Source organism: Oncorhynchus nerka, linkage group LG3 (genome assembly GCF_034236695.1).
Source record: "Oncorhynchus nerka isolate Pitt River linkage group LG3, Oner_Uvic_2.0, whole genome shotgun sequence".
In the NCBI taxonomy this organism is placed as follows: domain Eukaryota; kingdom Metazoa; phylum Chordata; class Actinopteri; order Salmoniformes; family Salmonidae; genus Oncorhynchus; species Oncorhynchus nerka.
The window spans coordinates 10823159-10842243 of NC_088398.1; the positions used below are offsets into that span (position 1 = coordinate 10823159).

The following is a 19085-nucleotide window of genomic DNA, read 5'->3' on the forward strand; positions in this document are numbered from 1 at the left end:
GTTGTCCTCTTTAACAGGGGAGGTGTCGAGGGGCAGTTGATAGGCCAGTTAAGTGCATGTGTCAAATAAACATCTTACCTTTGGAACATACTCCTGTTGTAGCGTAGCCGTCTCTTGGCATGCCACCATAAACGTAAACAGCCATGAGGGAGTCGCCTTTGATAGAGAAATGCTGTTGCTGCTCTCCCAATGGAACATTTACCCACATGTACTTAGGGTCTGAGTTGAATGATGTCCATTGGAGAGATTTCACACAATTATTTTTTTCACAGACTTTAACGGTTTTGATCCCTTCCCCCTCGGAGACAATGACCAATGTGCTCTCGAATTTGCTCTGCGTGTCCACCGACCACTCTTTGGCCAGATCAGACGTTGGGAGGATGTTGGTGAGGAACGGATCGTAGGGCTTGTTGTTGCTGAAGTACATCACCATGACCTTCTTATCACTTTTGATGATCAGCGGATATTTGGGTTGGACAGATATCACATACACCTGCCCCTCATTCAGCTCTTTAGCAGTGGATACCTTTCCTCAAAGATCTTCACTAGAGTGTTGTCCTCTGAGGCCACAATGTTGACAAAGTCTGTTGATTCGGTCATGTGCATGGAAGGAACCAGGTAATTGGTGGAGAGGCTCTGTACCGGTAGCAGTTGTTCGTAAACGTGATTGCAGCGGCCTCCATCTGCAATGCACTCGTGTCCCCCAGGACTGCCACAGGGTGCTTAGCTTTACCCTGGTCCCAGTGAAAGTGGTATAGCTTTGGTAGAGGTAGACCTGGTATGGGTCCACGGTAACAATCACCGCCTGTCTTTGTTTCCAGGAATCCACGCCACTGAGATTAATGTTGGAGGCAGGGATGATCGTGATCTTGTTGGGCTCTTTGCCGTTGATAATAGACATAAGCTTGTGCATGTTGCTTGGACCCCCTACAGGGGTGAAGGCCACATAGTCAGTACCCAGCTGGTCAGTCGGGAAGACCACACTGCTGTCTCCAGTCGAGAACTTGTAGTTGAAGGCCACCACCGAGATGTCAGAGTTGGAGGTGACCTGCACTGTTTTGGTGGAAGCTCCTGGACCCCCAATTTCAGCGGTACCAGGTATGCCGATCCATTTGGTGTTCTGTTTCTCTATTTTCACTGAGGTCGAGAAGCCGATTGCATTGACCTGAATTTGAACAATGGCTGGATAATCCTGTGTGGTTATGGCCAGTTTAAGACTCTGATCATCTTGGAAGCTCAGCAAATAGTTAGGCATAAAGGCAGTAATGAACTCCCGCCCCACTGGGCATGATCCACTGACCACTAAACATAAAGGAAGAAAGACCATTTTACAGATGAGCACCTGCATTCTTCTCACAACCATTTGACTAATGTAATATCAGTTTAATAAGGAAACATATACTATAGCTTAATTAAGTACAGTACAATTGTCTTGCTCCGACTGCTCTTGCTGAATTCACTGACTGTCAAGTGTCATTTTAGTAAGGCACAAAATAATTGGTTTTTGCTTGAATGACATGACCTTATACAAATGTTTGTGTACATAACAATACACATGCTGTCGCTTCCCCCTGCATAGCTTTATAACCAGTATTACATGTCTATAATATAGTGTGCCTTGCAGAACAAACTACATGAATGTACTTTCTAATTAGAGGAGTCTAGAAATATTTAATTTGCCAAGCTACGGTACAGTATTTGTATTATTTGTACCCATAATGTTAGATAATAATAAATGATCAACTTGCTAAATTCTGGTAGTGATTACATGACATGTAATATTGAAAGGTAAACTGTGATTCATACCTCTGAATAGGGTGACAGCCACACAAAGCAGGAAAGTTGGCCCCATGGCTACTGACAGGAGAGAAGACAAGTGTAATTAATAGTAAAGGCATTTACTTTCATTAATTAATATCCATCAATAAATTACATTCACAAAAATAATGTGATTACTATGCATTAGTACATTGTACATGCATGTACGAAGACAGGAAATAGTTTATTTCAAATCACTTTCAGCTCCGTAATAATTTGGTCTTCAACTGATACTTTTCACCAATATTTCTAATGCAAAATATTGACTTAATGTCCATACTTTACCTGTTGGTGGGACCATGAAGGATATAACAGACAGACAGGGATGAGAGGGTGTCTTATACTGTGAAGAGGATGGATAAAAAATAACACATCCTTGCCAAAATATTTAATTACCGTGCTTATTAAGTCAACATAGCGTATATATGACTGTAATGCATATATTGACAACTTTGCATCTTTAGATTCCATCTAACCAAAACATTTACATAGGCTTTGTCACGTCTACTCCCACTCCTTCCCTCTGGCGTTTGAAGTCGCCAGTATACTAACCACTGGTCCTGGGATCCTTCATTATGCACACCTGGCATCCATCACTATGTGCACTTCCAGATCATTAGGAAACTCACCTGGACCCATTACATGGCATTGTTCCTGTGTTCATGCCTTATTGCCACTGTTATGCTGTCTCATTTCATGTTTCTTGTTTTATTAAATGTTTCACCTGCACCTGCTTCTCGACTCACAACGTCTACTTTTGTCGCACACACCCTGATCTGTTTCACCTGTCTTTGTGCTTGTCTCCACTCCTCTCCAGGGGTCACCCATCTTCCCTGTTATCCCCAGTGTATTTATACATATGTTCGTTTGTTGCCCGTTTTTTGTGTTTCGTGAAACCAGCGTTTTTCCCCTTGCTCCTGTCTGTTCTAGTTCCGGTTTTCTAGTTTTCACGGTTTGACCTTTCTGCCTGCCCTGACCCTGAGCCTACCTGCTGCTCTGTACCTTTCCACACCACACTGGATTACTGATCCCTGCCTACTCTGATCCTGAGACTGCCTGCCGTTGTGGATCTTTTGCACCCTGTCTGGATTACTGACCTATGCCTGCCCCTGTACTAGTAATACACTTTTTTTCTGACAATGTCTGCATCTGGGTCTTACCTGAAACGTGATAGTACCAACTGGCCATGACCGACCCAGCAGACTCAGACCAGCTCCACAATACTGTCTCCCTGCAAGGAGCCACCATTGGACGACACGAGAAGTTACTGCAATGTCTTTTGGAGGGACTCCATACCCTTGCAGAATGCCATGACCAGGCAATCAATACTTTGCTGGAGCAATTCCGCGGGTCACACCCATAATAAACAAGCAAGCATTGTTCCTTCACGGATTATCGGAGGTGGTCAAAGATGAGCTTGGAGCTGCCCATGCACCTTGACTCCCTCATAGCCTTGACCATCCTTGACCACCTCGCCTCCGAAGAATCCCGGAGACCCCCAAATTCTACATGTCCGAGTGAACCCGACGTCACCTGATCAAATGTTTTGGTTCTAGTCAAGATTCTAGCAGCCGTGTTTAGTAGAGCATTGCAGTGGTCTAATCTAGAAGTGATAAAAGCATGGATACATTTTTTTGCATCATTTTTGGACAGAAAGTTTCAGATTTTTGCAATGTTTCATAGATGGAAAAAAGCTGTCGTTGAAACAGTCTTGATATGTTCGTCAAAAGACTGTACAACCATCAAGATTAATTGTCGTACCCAACAGAAGATCTCTTTGTTTCTTGGGACCTATAACTAGCATTTCTGTTTTGTCCGAGTTTAAAAGCAAAACATTTGCCACCATCCACTTCCTTATGTCAAAAACACAGGCTTCCAGGATGGGCAATTTTGGGGCTTCACCATGTTTCATCGAAATGTACAGCTATGTATCGTCTGCATAGCAGTGAAAGTTAACATAATGCTTCCGAATGACATCACCAAGAGGTCAAATATATAGTGAAAACAATTGAGGTCCTAAAACGGAACCTTTGAGGAACACATAAATGTACAGTTGATTTGTAAGACGACAAACCATCCACAGAGACAAACTGATATCTTTCTGACAGATAAGATCTAAACCAGGCCAGAATTTGTCCGTGTAGTCCAATTTGGGTTTGCAATCTCTCTAAAAGAACCTTTAAGTCTTTACTGAAGACTCATCTCTTCAGTGGGTCATATGATTGAGTGTAGTCTGGCCCAGGAGTGGGAAGGTGAACGGAAAGGCTCTGGAGCAACGAACCGCCCTTGCTGTCTCTGCCTGGCCGGTTCCCCTCTTTCCACTGGGATTCTCTGCCTCTAACCCTATTACAGGGGCTGAGTCACTGGCTTACTGGGGCTCTCTCATGCCGTCCCTGGAAGGGGTGCGTCACCTGAGGGGGTTGATTCACTGTTGTGGTCATCCTGTCTGGGTTGGCCCCCCCCTTGGGTTGTGCCGTGGCGGAGATCTTTGTGGGCTATACTCAGCCTTGTCTCAGGATGGTAAGTTGGTGGTTGAAGATATTCCTCTAGTGGTGTGGGGGCTGTGCTTTGGCAAAGTGGGTGGGGTTATATCCTTCCTGTTTGGCCCTGTCCGGAGGTGTCCTCGGATGGGGCCACAGTGTCTCCTGACCCCTCCTGTCTCAGCCTCCAGTATTTATGCTGCAGTAGTTTATGTGTCGGGGGGCTAGGGTCAGTTTGTTTATCTGGAGTACCTCTCCTGTCGTATTCGGTGTCCTGTGTGAATCTAAGTGTGCGTTCTCTAATTCTCTCCTTCTCTCTTTCTTTCTCTCTCTCGGAGGACCTGAGCCCTAGGACCATGCCCCAGGACTACCTGACATGATGACTCCTTGCTGTCCCCAGTCCACCTGACTGTGCTGCTGCTCCAGTTTCAACTGTTCTGCCTTATTATTATTCGACCATGCTGGTCATTTATGAACATTTGAACATCTTGGCCATGTTCTGTTATAATCTCCACCCGGCACAGCCAGAAGAGGACTGGCCACCCCACATATGCTCTCTCTAATTCTCTCTCTTTCTTTCTTTCTCTCGGAGGACCTGAGCCCTAGGACCATGCCCCAGGACTACCTGACATGATGACTCCTTGCTGTCCCCAGTCCACCTGACTGTGCTGCTGCTCCAGTTTCAACTGTTCTGCCTTATTATTATTCGACCATGCTGGTCATTTATGAACATTTGAACATCTTGGCCATGTTCTGTTATAATCTCCACCCGGCACAGCCAGAAGAGGACTGGCCACCCCACATAGCCTGGTTCCTCTCTAGGTTTCTTCCTAGGTTTTGGCCTTTCTAGGGAGTTTTTCCTAGCCACCGTGCTTCTACACCTGCATTGCTTGCTGTTTGGGGTTTTAGGCTGGGTTTCTGTACAGCACTTTGAGATATCAGCTGATGTACGAAGGGCTATATAAATACATTTGATTTGATTTGAATGTGGTGATCGATGGTATCAAAAGCAGAACTAAGGTCTAGGAGCATGAGGACAGATGCAGAGCCTTGGTCTGACTCTATTAAAAGGTAATTTACCACCTTCACGAGTGCAGTCTTAGTGCTATGATGGGGTCTAAAACCAGACTGAAGCATTTTGTGTACGTTGTTAGTCTTCAGGAAGGCAGTGAGTTGCAGTGCAACAGCTTTTTCATTTTTTTGAGAGGAATGGGAGATTTGATATAGGCTGATAGTTGTTTATATTTTCTGGGTCAAGGTTTGGCTTTTTCAAGAAAGGCTTTATTACTGCCACTTTTAGTGAGTTTGGTACACATCCGGTGGATAGGGAGCCATTTATTGTGTTCAACATAGGAGGGCCAAGCACAGGAAACAGCTCTTTCAGTAGTTTAGTTGGAAAGGGGTCCCGTATGCAGCTTGAAGGTTTAGAGGCCATGACTATTTTCATCAATGTGTCAAGAGACATAGTGTTAAAAAATGTGAGTGTCTCCCTTGATCCTAGGTCCTCCCAGTGTTGTGCAGATTCAGGACAACTGAGCTTTTGGAGAAATACGCAGATTTAAAGATGAGTCCGTAATTTGCTGTCTAATGGTCATGATCTTTTCATCAAAGAAGTTCATGAATGTATCACTGCTGAAGTGAAAGCCATCTTCTCCTGGGGAATGTTGCTTTTTAGATAGTTTTGCGACAGTATAAAAAATAAATGTAGGATTGTTCTTATTCTCTTCAATTAAGTTGGAAAAATAGGATGATGAAGCAGCAGTGAGGGCTCTTCGATACCGCACGGTACTGTCTTTCCAAGTTCATCGGAAGACTTCCAGTTTGGTGTTGCGCCATTCCATTCCGTTCCAATTTTCTGGAAGCTTGCTTCAGGGTTCGGGTATTTTCTGTATACCAGGGAGCTAGTTTCTTTTGACAACTGTTTTTTGGTTTTAGGGGTGCATCTAGTGTATTACGCAAGGTTAATTTAAGTTCCTCAGTTAGGTGGTTAACCGATTGTTGTACTCTGACATCCTTGAGTAGGTGGAGGGAGTCTGGAAGGGCATCTAGGAATCTTTGGTTTGTCTGAGAATTTATAGCATGGCTTGATGATCCTTGGTTGGGGTCTGAGCATATTATTTGTTGCTATTGCAAACATAATAAAATGATGGTCCGATAGTCCAGGATTATGAGGAAAAGCATTAAGATCCACAATATTTATTCCACGGGACAAAACTAGGTCAAGAGTTTGACTGTGGCAGTGAGTAGGTCCAAGGACATGTTGGACAAAACCCACTGAGTCGATGATGGCTCCGAAAGCCTTTTGGAGTGGGTCTGTGGACTTTTCCATGTGAATATTAAAGTCACCAAAATGTTTATTATTATTTGCCTTGACTACAAGGTCTGATAGGAGTTCAGGGAACTCAGTGAGGAACGCTGTATATGGCCCAGGAGGCCTGTAAACAGTAGCTATAAAAAGTGATTTAGTAGGCTGCATAGATTTCTTGACTAGAAGCTCAAAAGAAGAAAATGCAGTCATTTATTTTTTTGTAAATTTAATTTTGGTATCGTAAATGTTAGTAACTACTCCTCCTTTGCGGGATGGGATGTGTGAGGGATATGGTCACTAGTGTAACCAGGAGGAGAAGCCTCCTTTAACACAGTAAATTCATCAGGCCTAAGACATGTTTCAGTCAGGCCAATCACATCAAGATTATAGTTCATTGACTATAACTGCCTTGGAAGTGAGCGATTAAGTAGCACTATTTTGTGAGGTGAGATATCACAATTTCTTTCAATAATGACAGGAATGAAGGAGGTCTTTATTCCAGTGAGATTGCTAAGGCGAACACCGCCATGTTTAGTTTTGCCCAACCTAGATCAAGGCACAGACACAGTCTCAATGGGGATAGATGAGCTGACTACACTGACTGTGCTAGTGGCAGACTACACTAAGCTGATTTATTCATTTTCCACTGATGAATATAATTAACTGAAGCAAAATAAAATGTACCTGGCAGGGAGAGTAGAGTTAACATAGATAACTAGACTGTACTGACAGTGCATAGCGACTTTAGCCCTGTAGGAAGGAGAGTAGTATTCCAGAAAATATATAATTAATACAATCTTTGATCCAAGAACGTAGTACCAACATCTCTGCTGTGTTATCTGACCAGCAGTGACTGGGCAAATTATTCTTATTGAAGACTGGAAGGTTGTGGAGAAGTACTGATGTCAACATAAAACATCTATTTCGCTGAAATTTCTGTCAAACTTCTGCTTTTTGGAGAGAAAAAAATTCCAACGGCCACAACAATATAATAGCTTAACCATCAAACTGATTTCTGTTATTTTGCAATATGACCCACTGGCAAAAACCTGTTGAATCAATGTTGTTTCCATGTCATTTCCACCCCCCAAAATCAATACTATGATATTGAATCAACGTGAAGAACGGATTGGATTTGCCTAAAGGCATCAATGTAAGGGGATTGTCTTTTTTCACCAAACTTTTAACCTAAATCCAACGACATGGTGACGTGTTGTTGATTTCACATCAGTTGACAACTCAATACCTCGCAAGTAATAATTCAAAACTAGATGTTGAACTGACATCTGTGCCCAGTGGGCAGAGGCAGTATATAATATGGCATGGCATATACAAGATTAATATACTCAACCGTTTTGTTTGAATTAATTACTTGAGAGTTTTTGAGTCATCTGACTAAATCAAAACTGTTGTATTTCCAACTAAATGATTGATAAACAGATGACAAGGACTCATTTTGCTGCAATATGTTTATTATTAGGCTTTTGAAAGTTGTAAAGGATAGAAACAGATACACGCGTACAGAGATAATCTCTGTTTTAGTAATACACAACTCTGGGATTATATTTGAATTTTAATGAATATAGAGTTCAATAACAATTCCATGCATGAATACTCATAATCCCTCACAACATTATATAGTTTGGAATATGTTATCAAATGCAGAAGGTCATTTTAAGGTAATTTTATGATTTTATGTCGAAATGCTCTAGCCTACAACCAGGACATTTGAATTTTTAAGGGATATTTTGGAGCCATGAGAGTTTAGTTGAAAATTAAGCCTCCAAACTTGATATGTACAGGTTTTACGTATTTGTTCAGGAGTTTTTTCATTCAGCCACACCCTGACACCTTGATGACACATTGTTCACCGCTGAGCATGTAACCCTTGTTGCACAGGCAGCCCTCCACACAGACTTTGGAACAGATCTCTGGGACATTGGGATCGGCACAGGTAGCAGGGCAGGCTGTGCCACATAGCTCATAGTGGCTGTGGTATGGGCAGTCCAGGGCTGTTCGAGTTAAGAATAAACAAACATCACAAATGTAGTCCTAATACATGCTGCAAATGCACAAGTGGTTCTATCGTGTCATTATACACATTTAAGAATGTTTGTGTTCCTAAATGTGATGTTTTGTTATAGCTGAGTACTAACGGCAGTTGGAGGCCTTTCTCCACAGTGGTGAGACAACAGCCCCAGCCTGCTGACATTCGGCCACGTAGTTAGCCAAGGCCTCACACAACACCTCCTGTCGACCCTCATTCAGACACACATCATAGAGGCATTTTGAGGCAAACTCCTTCACCGGCACTTTCTTATGACACTGTTCAAATGGGCCCCCTCTGTCTGTCATCAAACCACAGTACTGTGGTCCAGTGTAAAGTGCCCGGTCTGCATCTGAGCACGTGGGGCAGTTGCTGTTACAGACGTGCCAGCAGAATGGGTCACCGTCGGCAACACTCCAGGATGCCACCCACGCCGTGGTATTTGATGAAAGCACACCTGTGGGAGTGGTGAAGTCATCTGCTTTGTTACCATTGTAGTTGCCACAGATACCACCGAGGTTGTCGTAGTAACTGCTGCTGATGGTCACCATGAAGAAGGCTGTCCAGTCAAAAGTGATCTTCAGGCCGACATCTGTCTGGATGGTCCCTTGGATACCAGACTCTGTGATTCTGATGCTGTCAGACTCCAAACTCAAAGGGAGGGCAGACCTAATGCCATCAATCTGAGAAGATAGAGAGATGAGGATTTAAAGAGGACTTAAAGCGAATGGAGAGCATAGAGGATTCTTACATTCAACTTCAACATGGAAAAACTGTATCACGTATAACTGGAAGCCACCCACCTCCACTGTCCCTCTTTGGCCACTGAGAATGGTGATCCTGTGACCACTCAGGTCTATGTTGGCTGACTTGAGGAAGGAGCCTTTGGAGTTGACGCGCAGCTCGTTCTTGGTCAGGATGCTGAACTGAGGCAGGGATTGATCTTTGCCGGTCGTATTCACCAGAATGTAGGAGCAGGTGCCCATGAAGGAGAAGGGCTGGCCGTCGAATGTGCTGTAATGAGGGTCACCGAACAACCAGCAGGTGGCCTTGGACTGGGCCACACATACCGCCTTATTGTTCATCACAACACAGTTTTCCTTCTCACGGCACTCAGTATCCTCACAGGGGTCTGACAAAATGTGCATTAGAGACATTAGCAAATCCTGATCATAGTAATATGAAAATAAGAACATTGACAAAGTTCATAATTTCACATCCAAATGTACTAACACAAAGCCATATCTGTTTGGTTGCATTATTATTCATGTTTTTTTTACCTGTGCTGTAGCAGTCCATGACTCCATTCTTCAACCCACATTGCTGACCCTCTTTGCACTGTGAGTTCTTGCAGGTGAATACTCCTGCTGCACAGCTGCAGGTCTCAGAACAGTTGCCCAGCATCACAGACTGGCCAGACTGAAAACCAGCAAGACATGTAAATGATATCATTGAGTTTACACTATGGTGGAAACCATAGGACGACTGTAAACAATAAATATTTACCAAGGATAGTGACTGATTATATTATTTGCACTTTATATTTGCATATAGCATAGAACAGATGCATGTCTTTAATTGTAATAATCACTTTAGGATACCATTAAATTTTTGAGATATGAAAAAACAATTTACTTGTCAATACACAATAAATCAGTATTCACCTTGTAATAGTGTCCATCAACCACACAGCCACAGTTCTCCAGTAGGACACACTTGCCACCATCAAACACAAAGCCGTCATCACACTGGCAGCCCTCCTGGCATAGTGGGCATTTGGGAGACTCACTCAGAGAGTCACAGGTGGAAGAACAGGTGTCGGCACACAACTCATAGTGACTGTTAGCTGGACACGTCAGAGCTGGAGGACAGATGGAAATGGGAGGAGATGCATGTTATCAAAAAACTTAAATCAGCTTCAGCTTCAATTGTTTTTCAGCAGAGCATTAGGTTAGAGAAATATTATACACTAAGATAAACCAGGTTAAGGTAAATCAACTTTCAATATCAAAATTTACTCACGACAAAACTGGTCAGATCTCCAGCTGCTGACAAGGCCACCGGATGCTTGACAGAAAGTCACATACGTCTGTAAGTGGCGGCACAGGGCATCCCCACCCTCTCCCTCCTTCGTGCACTCCTCAAAGTGCTCTTGTGGTGGCACAACAGCATGGCATTGGGCAAATGGACCCTTGGGTGACTTTATGATGCTACAAGCCGGCGGGGGTCCACTGGTGGGAGGACACTTCAAGCCACCGTCACATCCTGTCTGACATTTGACCCCTTCCTGAACCACCAACCACCCCGCTGCAAACTTCTCCACAGACGCCTCCTGCAGCCCACTGGGCAGCAGGAAGTCATCCTCCTTCTTGTCATTATAGTTGCCACAGAGACCACCGGTAACACCTTTGTAAGTGGATGGAAGCTGTATGATGGCGCCAGCAACGGTGTCGTAGGTCACCATCAAGCCAAAGTCTGTTACCACGATGATGTTAATGCCGTTCTGGTAGACCCTGACCTTTCCATCTCCGAGTGACAGCGGGAGATTTGTTGCAACGTCATCCACCTGTGAAAGGAGGAATGATTGAAAACATCCGTTTTTCTAATCAAGTGTTGCTTTTTAATACTGAAATGAGTAGATCAAGACAGAAAACTACCGTTATTTCCCATATAACTCTGGGAGACATAGATATCTTGTATTTGTAGGCCTGTATTTCAACCCTCCTGGTGACCATTGCATCATCAATCTTGGTCAACTGCTGTACTGACACAACAAATGGAGCCATCGATCCGTCTTTCTCCACAACCTCCAACATTTTGTACACACAGTCCCCGTGTAAGCTGAAGCAGCTGCCATCGAGCAGTGGAATCTCCTGGCCCCGCTCACATGGCAGGTGCCCGTGCTCATGGGTATACAAGCCTGCACCCCGTCTTGGACCTGGCACTTCTCATTGGGACCGCAGGCAAACTTCACATTACACTCCATGTGTCCATCCTTTTTACACACACAGCGCTCTTTGCACTGGCTGCTGGGGAAGAACACCTGGCCCATCTGGTAGTATTGGCCTTGGTGAATGCAGCCACATTCAGCCAGCGGCACACACTCGCTGTCGCTCTGTATGAAGCCGTCGTCACAGACACAGCCCTCGGTGCACAGGGAGTTCCAACAGCTCTCAGGCTCATCGAGGCCACTGCAGGTCTGGGGGCAGCCTGAGGCACACACCTCATAGTGGCTGTTGACCTTGCAGGAAGATGCTACAACACATTAGGTCAAACATGATACAATTGAATAATGTCGGGAACCAGGAGCTGTTAGCTAGACCAGCCACTTCTGACATATTGTAATGACCATAATTGTTACAGTCGTTGTTTTGAAATACACATCTGATGAGGTGTGTCTATGCACTACTTACGACAGAAGCTGTCCGACCTCCACTGTTCCACCTTGGCAGGGGCATCCTGGCAGGCAGTGGTGTAGGTGCTGAGGGCGTTACAGAGGGCAGAGGCATGGCCACGGTACAGACACATATCAAACACACAGTCCTCATAGTACTCTGTGGGGTCCACCTTGGCGTGGCAGTACTTGAACGGACCGTTTCTGTCTGTGATCCTGCCGCAATATTTCCCTGTTTGGTAATCAAGCATCAGGCTGTGGTCACAGGTGGGGCACTTCTTGCCGTCGCAGTCGCTGGAGCAGCCAGGGTCGTTCCCCACTTTCCAGCTATCCCCAAATACTGTTGGGGTGTTGGCAGGGCTCTTGTCTGGTTTGAGGAGGTCGTCGTTCCGTTGGCCGTTCCAGTTTCCGCAGAGCCCTCCGATGAGGTTTGAGTAGGTGCTGGGGAGGGTTAGGGAGACGTGGCTGTTCCAGTTGAACTTCAGTGTCAGGCCAAATTTGGTCTTCACCACCCCGAAATACCCACTGCGGAAGATGGACAGTTGGCCATCTTCTACATCAAATGGCAAGTTCACATACTGGCTGTTGACCTGAGAAGAGAGAAAGAAACGTTGATGAAACACGAAGGATGATACTGTCCTGATATTTCCTCTTACATTAAATAGTATAATCATAAAAGCTCATTGACCAAGTAAACCCGGAATGCAATTATGTCATTCATTTGGAATGGATAACATTTTAAGGTAGCTTACCAATACTTTGCCAGGGTTGTCCCTACTCATGGTGATGATGTTTTTGAAGACAATGACGGTGACTGTCTTTGTGTAAGACACTGCCGTGTTCCTCCCCCTATTCTGATTCTTTACAAGCACCTCAAAAGGCACCAGAGACTTGTCATCTTTGCTGACCAATTTGGAGAGAACGTAAGTACACGTTCCCTGGAAGTCGAACCTCTTGCCATCAAACGTGCGGTAGTGGGGGTCGCCTGAACCCTGGCAAGTGGCATAAGATGTTGGGTAACAATCTCTCTTACCAATCTGCAGGCCACACATCTCTGACTTCTTGCATGCTGTTGCTTTGCATTCAACCTTGGCTGTTCCTGGATTGCATTCACACTGCTTTGTGCATTTGTCATCTTCCCAGAACTTCATTCCAGATGGGTAGTATCGTCCTTCATAAGAGCAGCCACAGCTCCCCTTGGAGACGCATTTGTCTCCACTGAGGACAAAGCCCTTGTTGCATTGACAAGTCTCCACACAGGGTTCCTTGCACTTTGCTTCGGCATCTAGATCTGAACAAGAGGCAGGGCAAGCTGTGCCACACGCCTCGTAGTAGCTGTTTGACGGACATTCCAGTGCTGCAAATGTGAAATGAGAAAATATATTTAAATAATTGTGAAAATTACAATCTAAAAATCTTTATGAAATGTCTGGAAAGAAGGAAACTCACAGCATCCAGTGATTGTCCTCCACTCAGGGCTAATTTTGACCCCCTCGGCCAAACAGGCATCATTGTAGCTTTTCATGTTCTCACAGAGGAACTGATAGATGCCTTTATTGATGCAGACGTCATAGACACAGTTGTCCATGAACATGCCTGGGTCCAGGACCTTGTGGCAGCTGGCGAATGGGCCGTCTTTTTGGCCAGAGACCACATGACTTCTCTCCCTTGTATTTCTGTTGGAGAGCCGGAGTGCAGCTAGGACATTCCCCTTGGCAGTCATCATGACAGAACAAGTCGCCGTCTTCAGTTCTCCAGCTCTGGGCAAACTTCACCACTGTGGGTTCCTTGTTACCTTTGGGGTTAGTGAACTCATCATTGTGATCCCCGTTGTAGTTCCCACAGAGCCCACCCAGGGTGCGGAAGTAGCTGCTGGGGACAGTGATGTAGAACTTCATGTTCCAGTCGTACATAACCTTCAGGCCAAAATTTGTCTTCAGAACAGCATAGCTGCCACTATACACCACCGTTAGGTTTCCTCCGGCCAGGGTCACAGGCAGGTAGACATTCTCACCATTCACCTAAGAAAAGACCAATAAGCATATGGAAAAACCATTCAGTTCACCTCCTGGGTTGACCAAATTTACCATGGAACCGACCCCAGTCCTGATAATTTCTCTCTGGTCTCTTGTTACTTACCTCAAGCTTCCCTCTATGCGTGCTCATCACCACAGTCAGCCCATAGACTGTGACTGAGACTTTCCTTACGAAAGACACCCTCTTGTTCCCTCTGTGGTTGTTCTTGGTCAGGACAGCGAACGGGATGAGGCCAGGTTCAGATTTAACAACCGTGGCCATGATGTAAGAGCAGGTCCCCTGGAAGTCAAATCGCTCCCCATCAAAGGTGAGGTAGTGGGGGTCGCCCACGGCCCTGCAGATTGCTTTGGAGATGTGGGCACAAACCCCCTTTGTACATTCTTCCTTTTCTCTGCATTTGACTTTCTCACATGGGTCTGGTGATGGAGTGGGTGGTGCAGTGCCTGAGTGAGAACAGGATCAACGTTCAAGACTAACTCTAGTTTTCATGCAGTGCATTTGTTGTGTTGTGTTGCGATATATTTTTTTGTGTTGCGTTGCATTGCGATGTGTTGCGTTGCATTGTATTGTTTAAGAGTTGTCCTCTTTAACAGGGGAGGTGTCGAGGGGCAGTTGATAGGCCAGTTAAGTGCATGTGTCAAATAAACATCTTACCTTTGGAACATACTCCTGTTGTAGCGTAGCCGTCTCTTGGCATGCCACCATAAACGTAAACAGTCATGAGGGAGTCGCCTTTGATAGAGAAATGCTGTTGCTGCTCTCCCAATGGAACATTTACCCACATGTACTTAGGGTCTGAGTTGAATGATGTCCATTGGAGAGATTTCACACAATTATTTTTTTCACAGACTTTAACGGTTTTGATCCCTTCCCCCTCGGAGACAATGACCAATGTGCTCTCGAATTTGCTCTGCGTGTCCACCGACCACTCTTTGGCCAGATCAGACGTTGGGAGGATGTTGGTGAGGAACGGATCGTAGGGCTTGTTGTTGCTGAAGTACATCACCATGACCTTCTTATCACTTTTGATGATCAGCGGATATTTGGGTTGGACAGATATCACATACACCTGCCCCTCATTCAGCTCTTTAGCAGTGGATACCTTTCCCTCAAAGATCTTCACTAGAGTGTTGTCCTCTGAGGCCACAATGTTGACAAAGTCTGTTGATTCGGTCATGTGCATGGAAGGAACCAGGTAATTGGTGGAGAGGCTCTGTACCGGTAGCAGTTGTTCGTAAACGTGATTGCAGCGGCCTCCATCTGCAATGCACTCGTGTCCCCCCAGGACTGCCACAGGGTGCTTAGCTTTTACCCTGGTCCCAGTGAAAGTGGTATAGCTTTGGTAGAGGTAGACCTGGTATGGGTCCACGGTAACAATCACCGCCTGTCTTTGTTTCCAGGAATCCACGCCACTGAGATTAATGTTGGAGGCAGGGATGATCGTGATCTTGTTGGGCTCTTTGCCGTTGATAATAGACATAAGCTTGTGCATGTTGCTTGGACCCCCTACAGGGGTGAAGGCCACATAGTCAGTACCCAGCTGGTCAGTCGGGAAGACCACACTGCTGTCTCCAGTCGAGAACTTGTAGTTGAAGGCCACCACCGAGATGTCAGAGTTGGAGGTGACCTGCACTGTTTTGGTGGAAGCTCCTGGACCCCCAATTTCAGCGGTACCAGGTATGCCGATCCATTTGGTGTTCTGTTTCTCTATTTTCACTGAGGTCGAGAAGCCGATTGCATTGACCTGAATTTGAACAATGGCTGGATAATCCTGTGTGGTTATGGCCAGTTTAAGACTCTGATCATCTTGGAAGCTCAGCAAATAGTTAGGCATAAAGGCAGTAATGAACTCCCGCCCCACTGGGCATGATCCACTGACCACTAAACATAAAGGAAGAAAGACCATTTTACAGATGAGCACCTGCATTCTTCTCACAACCATTTGACTAATGTAATATCAGTTTAATAAGGAAACATATACTATAGCTTAATTAAGTACAGTACAATTGTCTTGCTCCGACTGCTCTTGCTGAATTCACTGACTGTCAAGTGTCATTTTAGTAAGGCACAAAATAATTGGTTTTTGCTTGAATGACATGACCTTATACAAATGTTTGTGTACATAACAATACACATGCTGTCGCTTCCCCCTGCATAGCTTTATAACCAGTATTACATGTCTATAATATAGTGTGCCTTGCAGAACAAACTACATGAATGTACTTTCTAATTAGAGGAGTCTAGAAATATTTAATTTGCCAAGCTACGGTACAGTATTTGTATTATTTGTACCCATAATGTTAGATAATAATAAATGATCAACTTGCTAAATTCTGGTAGTGATTACATGACATGTAATATTGAAAGGTAAACTGTGATTCATACCTCTGAATAGGGTGACAGCCACACAAAGCAGGAAAGTTGGCCCCATGGCTACTGACAGGGAGAGAAGACAAGTGTAATTAATAGTAAAGGCATTTACTTTCATTAATTAATATCCATCAATAAATTACATTCACAAAAATAATGTGATTACTATGCATTAGTACATTGTACATGCATGTACGAAGACAGGAAATAGTTTATTTCAAATCACTTTCAGCTCCGTAATAATTTGGTCTTCAACTGATACTTTTCACCAATATTTCTAATGCAAAATATTGACTTAATGTCCATACTTTACCTGTTGGTGGGACCATGAAGGATATAACAGACAGACAGGGATGAGAGGGTGTCTTATATTGTGAAGAGGATCGATAAAAAATAACACAATCCTTGCCAAAATATTTAATTACCGTGCTTATTAAGTCAACATAGCGTATATATGACTGTAATGCATATATTGACAACTTTGCATCTTTAGATTCCATCTAACCAAAACATTTACATAGGCTTTGTCACGTCTACTCCCACTCCTTCCCTCTGGCGTTTGAAGTCGCCAGTATACTAACCACTGGTCCTGGGATCCTTCATTATGCACACCTGGCATCCATCACTATGTGCACTTCCAGATCATTAGGATACTCACCTGGACCCATTACATGGCATTGTTCCTGTGTTCATGCCTTATTGCCACTGTTATGCTGTCTCATTTCATGTTTCTTGTTTTATTAAATGTTTCACCTGCACCTGCTTCTTGACTCACAACGTCTACTTTTGTCGCACACACCCTGATCTGTTTCACCTGTCTTTGTGCTTGTCTCCACTCCTCTCCAGGGGTCACCCATCTTCCCTGTTATCCCCAGTGTATTTATACATATGTTCGTTTGTTGCCCGTTTTTTGTGTTTCGTGAAACCAGCGTTTTTCCCCTTGCTCCTGTCTGTTCTAGTTCCGGTTTTCTAGTTTTCACGGTTTGACCTTTCTGCCTGCCCTGACCCTGAGCCTACCTGCCGTTCTGTACCTTTCCACACCACACTGGATTACTGATCCCTGCCTACTCCGATCCTGAGACTGCCTGCAGTTGTGGATCTTTTGCACCCTGTCTGGATTACTGACCTATGCCTGCCCCTGTACTAGTAATACACTTTTTTTTCTGACAATGTCTGCATCTGGGTCTTACCTGAAACGTGATAGTACCAACTGGCCATGACCGACCCAGCAGACTCAGACCAGCTCCACAATACTGTCTCCCTGCAAGGAGCCACCATTGGACGACACGAGAAGTTACTGCAATGTCTTTTGGAGGGACTCCATACCCTTGCAGAATGCCATGACCAGGCAATCAATACTTTGCTGGAGCAATTCCGCGGGTCACACCCATAATAAACAAGCAAGCATTGTTCCTTCACGGATTATCGGAGGTGGTCAAAGATGAGCTTGCAGCCCGGGAGCTGCCCATGCACCTTGACTCCCTCATAGCCTTGACCATCCTGTGACCTGTCGCGCTCGATTCCCACCTCGCCTCCGAAGAATCCCGGAGACCCCCAAATTCTACATGTCCGAGTGAACCCGACGTCACCTGAGTTCTCTCGGGATTCACCATGGGCTACCGACTCGCCTACTTTGGAGTCCAAGCACCCGAGCAGGGCGAGATTGACTCCGGCTGAGCGCATATGCCGACTCAACACCCAGAGCTGTCCATATTGTGGAACTACAGGACATGTCGTAGCTACCTGGCCATTACAAAAACAGACTCATCAAGAAGGAGCGAGTACTCTGGTGGGCTTTATGGAGAACTTTTCCTCTCCCCTTACTCGCAGTCCTTTCCATGCCATCCTGCTGTTGGGGAACCAGTCTAAATCTCTCTGGGTACACATCGACTCTGGGGCCGATGATAGTTTTTGGATGCCACCCTGGCATCTGAGCTGGGCATCCCCACTCAGCCCTCTCCATTTCCATAGACGTTAGATCACTGGACGGGCACTCTATAGGCCACAATACCACCCCCATCAAACTACGTGTGTCAGGGAACCACAGCGAGACAATCCAATTCCTGCTCATTAAGTTTCCTCAGGTTCCCGTGGTATTGGGATTGTCCTGGCTCCAGTGACCCAATCCCCTCATTGACTGGTCTGCTGGTGCCATCATGGGCTGGAGCCCATTCTGCCACACCCATTGCCTGAAGTCAGCGCAGCCTGCCCCAGGACGTCTTCCTGAGGGCTCGGAAGTTGCCCCAGAACTCTCCGCCATTCCTGCGGAGTACCAGGACCTCTGGGAGGTGTTCAGAAAGGCCCTGGCCACTTCGCTTCCACCGCACCGATCATATGACTGTAGGATTGACCTTCTCCCATGCACCACTCAGACCCGGGGACGACTGTACTCTCTGTTGGGTCCAGAGACAAAGACTATGGAGACCTACATTGAGGACTCCCTTCTGCCTCCCCCGCCAGCGCAGGGTTGTCAACGACATCACGGTGAAGAACCGCTCCCCACTACCCTTCATCTCCTTGGCCTTCGAGACGCTCCAGGGGGCCACTGTGTTCTCCAAGCTGGACCTACGGAATGCCTACCACCTGGTGCAGATACGGGAAGGGGACGAGTGGAAGACTTCAACGCGGCCA

At 45.4% G+C, this 19085-nt stretch overlaps 3 protein-coding genes across 3 annotated transcripts; all 3 read right to left on the minus strand.

Moving 5' to 3' along the window:
* Nucleotides 1–545: 545 nt before the first annotated feature.
* LOC135563627 (uncharacterized) lies at nucleotides 546–1923 on the minus strand. The gene is made up of 3 exons (XM_065006619.1): nucleotides 1807–1923; nucleotides 734–1302; nucleotides 546–560 (listed from the first exon to the last, which is right to left on the minus strand). The coding sequence occupies exons 1-3, from the start codon at nucleotides 1850–1852 to the stop codon at nucleotides 546–548; spliced, it is 630 nt and encodes a 209-aa protein (XP_064862691.1). The 5' UTR covers nucleotides 1853–1923.
* A 6362-nt stretch (nucleotides 1924–8285) lies between these two features.
* Nucleotides 8286–11506, minus strand: LOC135564020 (IgGFc-binding protein-like). The gene is made up of 7 exons (XM_065008416.1): nucleotides 11311–11506; nucleotides 10676–11219; nucleotides 10318–10514; nucleotides 9934–10072; nucleotides 9457–9785; nucleotides 8763–9336; nucleotides 8286–8618 (listed from the first exon to the last, which is right to left on the minus strand). The coding sequence occupies exons 1-7, from the start codon at nucleotides 11467–11469 to the stop codon at nucleotides 8440–8442; spliced, it is 2121 nt and encodes a 706-aa protein (XP_064864488.1). The 5' UTR covers nucleotides 11470–11506; the 3' UTR covers nucleotides 8286–8439.
* Nucleotides 11507–11510: 4 nt separating this feature from the next.
* Nucleotides 11511–16517, minus strand: LOC115114058 (IgGFc-binding protein-like; the record flags this gene model as incomplete). Its single annotated transcript, XM_065006626.1, has 8 exons — nucleotides 16470–16517; nucleotides 14739–15965; nucleotides 14187–14527; nucleotides 13843–14068; nucleotides 13497–13682; nucleotides 12800–13404; nucleotides 12067–12637; nucleotides 11511–11908 (listed from the first exon to the last, which is right to left on the minus strand). Coding segments are annotated over exons 1-8 (3600 nt in total), but the record flags the coding sequence as incomplete, so codon positions are not given.
* Between the last annotated feature and the right edge of the window lie 2568 nt (nucleotides 16518–19085).

Excerpts from the sequence above, each read along its gene's own strand:
- LOC135563627 (XM_065006619.1), bottom strand. The coding sequence starts at position 1,852 with ATGGGGCCAACTTTCCTGCTTTGTGTGGCTGTCACCCTATTCAGAG. Across the intron at positions 1,303-1,806 it reads GGCTGTCACCCTATTCAGAG|TGGTCAGTGGATCATGCCCA; the intron begins GTATGAATCACA and ends CTTTATGTTTAG.
- LOC135564020 (XM_065008416.1), bottom strand. The coding sequence starts at position 11,469 with ATGTTGGAGGTTGTGGAGAAAGACGGATCGATGGCTCCATTTGTTGTG. Across the intron at positions 10,073-10,317 it reads TTGATGGACACTATTACAAG|TCTGGCCAGTCTGTGATGCT; the intron begins GTGAATACTGAT and ends GCTGGTTTTCAG. Across the intron at positions 9,786-9,933 it reads CATGGACTGCTACAGCACAG|ACCCCTGTGAGGATACTGAG; the intron begins GTAAAAAAAACA and ends ACATTTTGTCAG.